The following is a 12,376-nucleotide window of genomic DNA, read 5'->3' as shown; positions in this document are numbered from 1 at the left end:
ATTATTTATCCAGTCTTTTCATAGCATACATATTTTTCCTTTTTTTGCGTTATAAACATGCTTTGCATCGCCAAAACCATTCCATGAAATTTAATGTATTTCTTGTGCAGACTAAGACGTAATTAAAAGTTTCAACTACCGAGAAAAATTAGAATAAAATACGAATTTGAACAAAATAAAAATACTCCGGAATGGAAACTTCACTTACTAAAATGAAGGTAGTTACGGAAACGAAGCTTGATCAATGAAATCGGCATTTTTAATGGTTGGCCTCGGTAACCGCGAAGTGGTCTATATCAAAATTTTCTCTACCAGTGAGAAGCAAACAATGTCGCTCAGGCACTCAGGGTTTCCCCATATGACCAAAGGTTAAACTTCCGAGAAAAATACTATTGGATGAAGACAAGGGTAGAGAAACCGACCCCGGTGGCGGCGGGGTAACGTCTTCGTCTGCCATTCCAAGGGTCGCGGGTTCGATTCCCGCCTGGGTGAGTTTCCCTCCATCTAGGGCTTGGATGTTTGTAAATGTGACCACTGTTATCATTGTTAAAAAAGTTCGATGTAAAGGCCAAAATGTGCTGTTTTCGGACTAATACTGAATAAATAAAATAAATAAATAAAATAAAATAAATAAATTCTCCCAACTTTCTTTTTTTTTCAACGACATATTCTACCCGATCATGAGACTAACGCCACGACTTAATTTCGATGCATGTAGAAGCACGCACGCAAAGGTCATACTTATTTTCAATGTCATTTGTCGCTGAGTGTGGACTTCCGGATCGTCGAAATCGGCCCTCAATCTAATGAAGGTTGTCGGCTACTGATGAATGCGACTCAACCGAATTACCTTGGGGTGGAGTCATGAAAACGAGAGCATTCCTCATTCGTCTCCATCTGATCTCACCCTTCAATCAAAACGCGGAAATAGGTCTGGACCTCAGGACCGAACCGTTAGGTTGCTCTGGGCAAAAAAAAAAATTTGACATTTACTCAATCTGGGCTAGATGAGAAAATACTTCCCCGTCTTCTCCCGGCGGCGAAAAAACTGCACTATCCAGGAAGCAAGTCTTACATTTCGAAGGTTCGGTAACCACATCGATTAATCCGAAGGTTCGAGTGACGGGTGGAGCTCACCAGGTACTATGAATGGTGAAAAGGTATTTGTTTTATCCAGGAAGCTAACAGGAACTCCTATACCGATATTTTGGTGAATGATATTTTTCGCCGGCCCCGGTGGCGGCGGGGTAACTTCATCGTCTGCCAACCCAAAGGTCACGGGTTCGATTCCCGCCTAGGTGGTTTTTCCTTCGCCTAGAGATTGGATTCATGTAATTGTCAAATTATTATACCAGTTTTTAAAGTCCGATGTAAATGTCGAACGGCTGTTTTCGTACTATGCAAAATAAATAAACATGGGCTGACTAACAAGAGGCCGTGATAGTGTGAGGAGTCCATGAGCACCGACCGAAATCAACTGTCAAGTCAATACACATGGCAGTTAATTTAAAGTGACACATATCAACGAAAGAGTTGCAATATTTCTGCAGTATTTGGGTAAAATACCTTCCTACAAGCCAAAGATAGTTTGGATAAGTGAGGGTACAGCTCATCTAATATTAAGCTCTACGACGTGTGAAGTGAACACATCAAGGTAGGGGGGTTAAGTTAATTTCCCTTTGTCATGTGCAGTTTCCTGATATGATCTGGAAACCGAAATATCGCCCAACTTTGGTGAAGTTGGGGGTACCTGAGGCGTCACCCGGAATCAAAACCGGATTCTTGTCAGCAACCCAGCGCTCTGAGCTACCACACCCCCTGTGGTTCAATATACAACATCTAGTCAAAAGTACTAATCTAACATTTCATACAGAAAACTACCGACTTACGCTCGCGATTCATAATTAGTAAGTTTAGAATTTCGAGTTATGTAGTACACCAATCGTCTGATAGAAATACGTGTGATGGCGGGAGGGTGAATACATAGATAATACATTACGAGGCGGATGAAGCTACATAAAACCTCCATCTTAAAACCGATGTCCTCCTCATTTGACGGCGGAACGGAAAAATATTCGTTCAAGCCTCCGGGGAGGTAGGACCATATTCCCTTTCCCTTTTGAATGAGTAGAAGGACGCTCTTCACGCCCGTGTGAGCGATTGCCCAAAAAGCCGCACAATCTCAGGGGCATTTATAATAATGAACATATGAAAGAAATAGGACTAATTTCGCATGCTGAATATGCAAATATCGCAAAGATGTATTGATGTGGAGTGGTAATACTGACAGTGACCTCAAGTCCGAACGACCCTTTCAGAATATTAAAATTGTTTATTCACTTGCAGCGAGGTAGTCGTTCGTGAAAGTAAGGTCACCGATGATCAAGGACTAAGAAGAATTCTCAAAATGATTCTGGGAAACTGCCTTTACGGAAAATGAAAACGGGCCACAAGAAATTCGTTCGGAAGAGCTGCTGAACGTACTTAGCCAAATTGAGTGTGTTTTTTTTTTAGGAGCCGAAGTTGGCCCGTGAATGTTGAGAAGAATGGAGAAAGTGAGTTGGGCAGAGAGGAAGACTAACGACGAACCTTTAAATATAGTGGGGGAGGAGGGGAAGTTGTCAGGTGAAATCAAAAGAAGGCAGAAAAAGTGGATGGAGAAGATATAGAGGGGCAGTGGAATATTGAAAGCCTTTATAGAAGGAAGAAATTAGGCAAGCGGAATAGAGGAAGGACCTTAGAGAGTAGACCTTTTAGACCATATATATATATATATATGGTCTTATATATACATATACATATATGTATATGTATATATAATGGACGAAGGTTTGAAGAAAGAAATAATATCGTATCCGGTAAATAAAGAGGAAATTGGCGCGACATATACCGCATAGTGATTTTTAGGGACCGGCCAAAATCTACCTTTAATAGGCGGATTATCTTTGATTGATTGTCGTCCGAAAGAAAGCAAGACATAAGTGCGATCCGGGACCTTGTCCCTGCTTTCTTCTTTCCTGAGGAAGATCACCTCAGGAAAAACCATCTGAATTTCATGGGAACAGGTAATGGTGAAGCATTAACCTGATAGACTGATAACCCTTGTCCTGGAGTTTTGAAAAGTTTTGATTAGAAAATTAATGTAAGTTGCTGTCCCAATATGTGTGAAGTTGGTCACATTTCTAGGAAAAATAACGTATCTAGCTACAAGTATAAGGAGAGGCGACCGACAGCTTAGGGTCATAGGCGCCATTAAGTTGGTGATTTATTGGGGGTAGGATATTCATGGAATGACGGAAGGGTTGGGTGGAACCTAGCGTCGGCATTAGCCTTCTCTGAACAATAGGCATCGAAGGGACCACAGTTTAAAGTCCCATTCGACGGAGGGCGTACTCAAATTGGTCTATATATATATATATATATATATATATATATATATATATATATATATATAGTATATATATATAACACTTCAACAGCTAACCCGAAGGTCGATTTGGTAGGGGATGGTAGAGTTCACCTAGTACCAAGCCCGACGGCGTATGGAAATCACACATTTGGGTGGGGTAGACAGTTCCTTTGCCTGTGCCGGTTATAGTTTCCAAGGAAGATCTGGTACCCGAAAAATCAAATAGCTTGGGTGGAGCTACAGGTGCCCAGAGAGGCTTGCCCGGGCATCGAACCCGGGTCCTCCAGTCATCCAGTAGCCGAACGGTCTACCCCTGGACTGCCGCGACCCACTTAAATATATATACAGTCTGACCTGAATAAGGCCTTGAAGAAGGCCGGAAGCTCAATCAATCTAAAATGTGAGTGTCCTTTTACGCGTTATCTATTTTTTTTGTGTTCTATTGTGCCGTTCAAATGTTATATTGCTCTTGCTCTTGTGAGTGCTTCAACATCATCGATATATATATATATATATATATATATATATATATATATATATAATGGGCTGACACAATATAGCACAAATAGAATAGAATAGCAACATTTAAAAGGACACTCACACGGATAACTGTTCGAGATTTCGGCCCTCTCAGAAGGCCTCTGAGAGGGCCGAAAGCTCGAACAATTATCCGTGTGTGTCCTTTTAAATGTTGCTATTCTATTCTATTTGTGCTATATTGTGTCAGCCCATTATTTTGCCGCTCGTGTGAGTTTTTCCGTACAATCGTTATATATATATATATATATATATATATATATATATATATATATATATATATATATATATATATATATATACACACACACACACACACACACACACACACACACACACACACACACACGCACATACACCCGCACACACATCACACACGTATATAGTCTTAGATACGAGTATAGGGGATAGGATTAAAATCCTACTGACTATTCCTAAGGTGAAATGCCGTCTTATCAACCTCATAGCAATTCAAAGGATTCTTAACAGTGTGATCAGCATCCACCCGCACCCTCGCCAAGCATCCAAGAATGCGTGGCAAGCGTGCGGGAGTATGCATTTCGATGGACACAAATGACCTTACATACACCACGAAAGAAGAGGCTTGAGGGAAAAGAAACGTATTTTGATGGAATGAAAATACATTTTGGGCCCAGGAAGAGGATGGCCGTCTTGGAAAATAAATAGCGCACCTTGTAGCGTTCAGAAATGCATAAGCACGTGGAGCAAGGAACATAAATTTCTGTCCTATGGACAATGGAAATTCCACACGTGGGAATTCATTAAATGTAGAAAAAGAGAGAGAGAAAGAGAAAGGGAGAGAAATATTCAAATAATATCGAACCTTGGTCGTGGCGGTCCACTTGAAAGACGCTTCGAAGGTCATCTATGCTCATATGCTTGTGTACCTGGAAAGGAAAGAGTAATCTTTAGAATTCAGAGATGGAGAGAGACATGAATCAGCGTATCGTATTTCGATGCGACTGGCTACACCATCGCCGCAGCTGAAAGAAAAATAAATATGTCTGTTCAAATATGAGAATATTTGAATAAACATTCGGGACGCATTAGAATGAATACTTACGTAGTTACTTTAGGCAGCAACGGCCAAAAATTCCTAAAGATATTTCGTTGAGAAGTTGTTATTGATACATCTATCCCTTGATAGTGATTTTTCTCATTAGCTGTTAAAAAGTAATCTTCCTCAGGGATGGACAACAGTTTTTCGTATCCCTTTTATGCTTGTCAACTTGTCACCATTAAAACATAGTCTCTGGTGGAAATTACAGGCACTAGTTTTCCGTATTTGGGGGCGAATTGAAACCTTTTGTGGCAGGATATGGATTTTGTTACGGTTACCGTTGGTTTTCACTGAGTGGGTGCGGCAACATAACTTCCTTTTTTCAAAGCGTTTTGCGTTTGAAAAAAAGAAGTTATGTTACCGCACCCTGTATTACATTAATCTACCACATTTAAGTTATCATAGCATATTTCTCCAAACTCATATTCTAAGGGTTTGTTTTCTCAAAACATAATATTTACGTCCACACAGGTAAGCGACTTTTAAGCACTTGTAACTTGAACTGATTTTTTTGGTGATCTAATTTCTCTTTCATTATAGACTTTCGATTTAGGATGTTATTCAATCGGCTTAATTAACTAAATCATTTTACTCTTAGATGAAAGGAGCCGTTTGATGGATTTTTAATTACTTCAAATGGAAACGGTAGTCGTTTATGTTTTTGATATGTGGTAAAAGTTTATGGGACATGATAAAACATGGGCGCAATCTCAAAGGGTTACGATTTATACTATCAGCAAACGCAGACTCCTGGAAAATCGTGGACTTTGACCCAGAGATACAAGGACCTACCTTTCATATTTTTCCTCGTGATAATTGGTCGTTTTTTGCAAGTCGCAACAATTGAAAATATGCCAACGTCCTTGTGTTATGCGTAGAGGAGACGGTTATAAAACGGCGCTACCATAAAATAAAACCGAAGCTTGAACTTCATTTTTGTGGCTAATCAATGATATATTAATCTTAATTGGTTAAAATTAGACAATGTTTTGAAACAATTATATGAATTAACTGGCCAAAAAGTGTACTTTAACATAACAATTATCTGAATATTGTTACATCCAGTGCAGAAAAAATATATAAAAATGCTGTTTCGCATAATGACGAAATGAGCTTCTGCATGACAGAATTATGCTAAATTAATTTTTTTATAAATTGAGTCAAGTTACGGTAAGAAAATTTAGAACGAAGTCTTAACTTCCCTATATTTACGAGGAATTAAGATAAGTGTGTCATACACTTTCAATAGTGTGTCAGGCAATTTTAAACGCAGCAGCAGCGAACAGCGACATCTTCACCGCATCAATATTTCCTTTGCTGATTGAAAATAAATTCAGTAATTTTTAAATTAACACCAACAAATACTTTTTCCAGGGAAACCAACGAAATGTCTCTTTAGAATAGTTAAAAAAAAGAGAATATAAATAAATTTCGCCCTAATCCAAACCGAATATTCCTGTTCATAGCGCGCCCTCCGTTTGAAATAAAGGGTAAAAGTTTCAAATTTCTTCTCGTCTATGAGGTTTGTTATGTGGGTTGAACATCATAAAGAACAGTACTTGTGTCATACATAATGAACTTAACTGTCGAAATATCTAAAATTCAATTATTTTTAAACTACCTAGTAAGCATATTACTACGAAAGATTACGTAGATAAAGATTACTTGGAAATATTCTATAAAAAGTAATCAAACGATATATTTAAAAGTTCTTTTTTGAGAAAAAAATGCATAAAACATCTACGGGGGCTAATAAAGCTTACGTGGTGAACTTGCGCGGAGCAAAATTAATGCGGAATAAGAAATAGGATATTTAGGAGCATTCAACTTGACACATTCAATGAGGTCCAAATTCCAAACAATTGCAGGAATTGCAATATTGGGTAATGCGCAAGCTACATTCTCCACCAAAGACGTTCGAGACAAGGACTACAAGTTGATGGATTAGCGATGAATATTAAGTGTGGGGTTACGTAATAAGCAAGACACAATATGATTCTAAGAATTCCGGTGGACATTATTTTCTGGTGATATTTACCTGCATAATGTACCATGTTCATCGTCAAAAAAGTTTTTTAACTGGAAACAAATATTCCATACATCTATCCCGTACATCGTAGCTGGTTCGACGTTTGGAAAGGCAAACATTTTATTTCAGCAAAAAAAACTTCGTTACACTTCAAATAATAAACTCTCAAAGTTAATACTATTCCCTATCATGTTAATGATAATTTAATTCGCTATTTAATTAACTATAGAAGCCTGAAACAATAGAATATATAAATACTATTCGCTATCAGGAGGAATAATGGATGTCGTAAAAAATAAAGAGTAAATTATAAAGAAAACTTAGAAGGCACATTTATTAAACTATTTTTTGAGTAAATGAAAGCCTTACCCCATTGTGGCCCGAAGACGCCTCATATCCGAGTACTGTTGCATGAGAAAACACGCATAAGAGTGCAAGGATATTTAAGAAGATCTTGGCGCATGCGAAGGGAGAAGAGGTAGCCATCTCTTGGATCCCTCCGCAAACACTTGGACGACGAGTTTCCTTTGATGTCCTCCGTCCTTACTATTCCGTTAACGCCTGGAAATACAAGAGAAGAATCAAAATTTAATGACGGAATCCACTGATTCAAAAGAAATATATTAAAACATTTTTTTCATGACCAACATCATCACGAAATTAGAAAAATTTCCTCTCCGCAACTCGACAGTTTTAATAAAATTTATCTATCACCGAAGGCTGTGAATTTCCGGCTAACCATCTGAAAAATTCTAATTTTATTGATAGTTAAAATGATACATGAGTTCAAAATGTTGGAGTAACCCAGAGATCTCGGGGGTCGTGATATGAAGGCGAATGAAAGCGAAATCTCGAAGTCGGCTCGAAGGCTGCCCGCATTATCTTCCTATCGTACAGGTTGCGTTCAAAACAAGACCGCACGTTTGTAGTAATGCACCTAAGCAGGACCCATAGATCATGCATCGAATATTGAATGTGCCTAGCGGGAGATGTTGACATCGAACTGCCTTTTGCTTCGTTCCACTATGAGTATTATTCTTCACTATTAGTCTTCGAGCTCTGCCTGATGGAGCGAGCAAGTAAGTCTACAAGCCTTTGAAAAGATTGTCTTTTTTTCTTTAAACACACCACTCAAGTTCGTGTGAAATGGCGCATAAACAATTTCTTTTTACTGCCTATTATATTTTAGGTCTCTCGACGTCGTCAATAAGAGAGGAACTCCCCACTTACTCAAACACCCCGCGGTGACCCTGCTACGTAGTGTCTAAAGGAATTCCTTGAGGAAACATTTTCCTACTTAAAATTTCCAGCTGGGAATGTGGTGCCATCCGAAATAAGATTGGCCTTTTTGAAAAATAACTCATATTTTGAGTGGTTGTGTATAAAATCACGTCTTCAAGAATGTGCGCTTTCTGCCGAATGGACTCTCTACGACTATACCACACGTACAGCGCTTTTAATGAAGCAGGTACGTCTTAGTCTCCAACGTGAGAAAATCTCATTATCCAAGATGTGACTGTGTTCCATTATATACTCTACTTGGGAGAATGTTATGACAAATAAGATCCTCGCGAATGAAGTTGAGACTTGTTAAGTTTACATTATAAATGAACTAACAGTAACTTCCACAGTTTCTATTTGTTTACTTTTATCATACCTATTCTGAGAAAATTACGAATTATTATGCATATTATATCCTCGAAAACCAATAATATATGCATACAAATCAATAAAATATTGATATTTAGAAGGGAAAGATAAATGGCGAGCTTGCGAGCTGAGATGTGAATGAGGAACGAATTTTCGGGGCTCGAACGCCGCAACACACGGAAAATATGGAAGTGATGTGGTTCAAAGTTGACGGAAGGAATTCCGAACATACGGCAGGTAATGGGAAAGGGTTGCCAAGGGTCTAACCTAGAGATCGGAAGGGAGGGAGGTATCTGAGAAAGTATAGGGCTATAGAGTTCAAGAGAGAATGGGAGTAAAAATCCACTAGGAGGGAAGACAAGAGAGAAAAGGGCTTCAGACTGGAGGGGTGGCATTGTCTGGGCTTGTCTGGGTTGTTTAGCGTCTCACGGCGCTCGAAGTAAAAGGGCAGCCAGGAGGAAGGGCGAGACGGGGTCATAAGGAGGGGGAGGTTCGGAGGCGCATGGACTGGGATTGCAGTCGGGCTACGAAAGAATAGATTTCTTGAAATGTATTATCCTGTCAGAGAGGAGAGATCTCGGCACTTATATTTCTCTGGCGATCCCTACTCCTTCCTGTAGGGGAAGCAATCGGTTCACGTTAACTATAGCCACTCGCTCGGCGTCGAGAGCAATTTAAATTGGTTGGTTGTTAATACGTTTCACGACTGGGTGAAAAGTTTATGTTCCTCCGTACACATATAGCCATAATTCATTTAGGATACGAGAGTAAATTGAGGGCTAAGAGAAAAGACCTTAATGCTCGGGGAATGAAAATGAACGTAGACATTTTATTTATTCTTGGTGTCACGGGAACTATTCACTAGTTGAAAAAATCAAAATGAACGACTATGAACATGTCAACAATACAATTCTTAACGCATAGTAAATCGTAAAAAATGGTTACCCAGCAGAATTAAAAACGCCACGTAGATGATTATGCAGAAGAATGACAGGCTAGGGTCGGAAGCAATCACCGCGAAAGAATTAGAGCTTAGCTAGTGGTTGTTCGGGACATGTCTCACCTTAATCATCAATCGACTTGAAAAAATCGTCAACCCCTTCAGGAAGATTAAAAAACCGCGACCTTTAGTGGAAAGGCGAGCACCAAGGGCAACCTTCGGGCTAATGGCCGTCAACACCCATCGCATCAGAAACATTTGATCCCTCGCATGCACCGGAGTAGGAGGTCACCGAGAAACATAAATCCCGATCGTCACAAACCATCACTTGATAAAGCATCTTCCGTTTCCTGGGGCAAAAGGCGACCTCCCATGATGAAAGGCCAGGAGGACAGTACGCCACCCACTGGGACCACCGTGACCGGAAAAACAATTACCTCCTGATGACGTTCCAGACTTCACGCAGACCAGCATGCCACAAATATTTCCACGCACGGGATGAGATACATAAAGGCACCGGTGGTGTTTAGGAGTGATTCCGAAGCGGGCGAGAAATCTGTAGAAACCTGGCATTAGGTAGACATAGGAGTGAGTTATGGGGATCGCTGGCCGTTCTATCCCGAGAGTGAGGCTTGGGTATGACGTAAAACCCTCGAGGAGTTGTCGGTGTGGGCAAGGGAGAGAGAGAAAGAGAGAGAGAGAAGGGGTAACCGGGCTGATGGGAGAGTAGGGACGTGGAGCACAGATAGGAAGTATATGGGCAGGGGCGACGGGTGCCTTGCGGTTAGGCGTGAGAGACCAATGGAATGGGGGTCGGAGAGATAACTGTAGGCGGTGCTCTCTTCTCTTTTGTTACGCGTGGCAAAGGGAATAATATTTCGAACGGAGAAAGTCTCGGAGGAGATGTAGGCCACGCATAAAAACCAGCCCCATTGTGCAGCAGTTTTCGCTTTTAAGTAATCTCTTTTTCTAGACCATTCAATCATGTCGCTTAAGAGGACTCAAATTAATCACAAATAACCCGTTTCCGGAGCGGGATTGCCATTAATCCGGAGTGTAACCAAACACTTCACGCACTTCCGGTTCTCCGTTATCCATTGCCATTTCGCTTTTTTTACGAAACCTCTCTCGCTGATGTGGTTAATAAGCCAGCAGAACTAGGACGAGGGTGACATCAAACATTACGGTATTCGATGGACACGAATAGTACTCATTATAAAATATACAATTCAATGAATATGAAATTCGAAGAGGAATAAAAGGAGATGTACTACCTTCAAGGAACCATGAGCTAAATTCACTTACCCGCTGTTGTCATATTTATTTTGTCTCACTTCATGGATTCTCACGCAGCTACTTCACCTTGTTTTTCTCTATTGTGATATACACGTCAAGATGAGCATGCTTCGAAACACACAGAACACATTAAAATATTTGTAAAGCCATAACATTTACTTTGAATTTCATAATGACTCGCAAGTATTAAAAATTGGAAGGAATCAAGTAACTAATAATATGTTTATGTAGTCACCATACCGTTGCTATGGGATGTTATTTGCGGTGTGCGAATACGACCAATATTCAGCCATCATTATCAACGACATAATCATCATGGTATAAACTGCTGATACCTCCGATTAAAGCGTGTCTTTAAAATGTTGGGGTCAATATCTATATGCAATATACTGTTTTTAAAAATCCGTTTTCTGTCATTCAGAAAAAAAACATTGAAGCCATTCGTTATTTCCTTCGCATTGCCGAAGGCATTACCTACATGGGATGAAACAAAAGGTCGACTGTTTTGAAGCGAAACTGAAAACAATGCATTACTAGTGTAGCGTATTTATACATATATCTCATATACTCACATGCATCACTGTCAATATCAAATGTACGACTGGCATATTTTCTCCGACGCTTTCGAAACTAGTCCATCGTTTCTAGCATGATGCAGGCACACTAACGAATTGCGGGCAATTATGACCAAATGAGTGGATTAGCGCCAATTATCACGCAAGAGTGAATTCCCGAGCGGCAATGCCATATTCCCATGCTGCTCCTTCCGATTTCACTTCTCCAAGCTGTCTTAACCTTGTCTTCGCTCGGGAGGAGAGCTTGGTGGCTATGACGTCCGAGGCGGACAAGAGCAGGACAGCGTCCGTCCAGTTCCCACGGAAGGGGGGGGACTTCAAAAAGCAGTCAATGCCATCTTAAAAAACGATATCGTGTCCGCATGAGACTCTCGCGGACAAATGCCGACAAATCCGAGTCCTCCAAAGCCTAAGGGCGGTAGTGACCTTCAACGCGGCGCAAGTCTTCCGTTCGAAACTTTATCTCCACAAGAGTGGGCATCTCTCTCACGGCGCGCGAGTAAAAATGGACGCGAAAATGCAGCGCCTGTTTTCCTCTCATAATACGAAATAAAAAGTGTTAAGAGGTCGTTACTACTACGATCCACTCCGCATTAATATGGAAACGTTCAACTTTCGACTTGCAAGTGTATAGCGCAACTGAGTGCCGACAAACAGCATAGATAAAATGATTACTTATCACGGTGGTATTTATTTTTTTTAAATTGTACCTATTTGCGTCCCATATAAGCAAAACTGCGTTGAAAGATCGAATTGCTTTCTATTTTTTCGAAAAGGACATTAATTGGAATCAGGAAGGCAAATCCAAATTAAGACAAGATAAAATTAAAATAACGAGGCGTATGCCAGAGTAAAAGTA

General features: G+C 40.1%; 1 protein-coding gene across 2 annotated transcripts in view; it reads right to left on the bottom strand.

Annotated features, from left to right (window-relative positions):
* Positions 1-12,376, bottom strand: part of sona (sol narae) — a 182,418-nt gene that overhangs the window by 83,920 nt on the left and 86,122 nt on the right. For both annotated transcript variants that reach the window (XM_071591978.1, XM_071591979.1), the window contains exons 2-3: positions 7,426-7,617; positions 4,791-4,854 (exon numbers count right to left, since the gene is read on the bottom strand). In XM_071591978.1, coding sequence (XP_071448079.1) covers positions 4,791-4,854; positions 7,426-7,542 — 181 coding nt within the window. In that variant the 5' untranslated portion in view covers positions 7,543-7,617. The remainder of the gene's footprint in view (positions 1-4,790; positions 4,855-7,425; positions 7,618-12,376) is intronic.

Source organism: Hetaerina americana, unplaced genomic scaffold, assembly GCF_022747635.1.
Source record: "Hetaerina americana unplaced genomic scaffold, ioHetAmer1.1.p SCAF_5, whole genome shotgun sequence".
Classification (NCBI taxonomy): domain Eukaryota; kingdom Metazoa; phylum Arthropoda; class Insecta; order Odonata; family Calopterygidae; genus Hetaerina; species Hetaerina americana.
The sequence above is the reverse complement of the archived record's forward strand: the minus strand, read 5'-3'. Positions and strand labels throughout refer to the sequence as shown.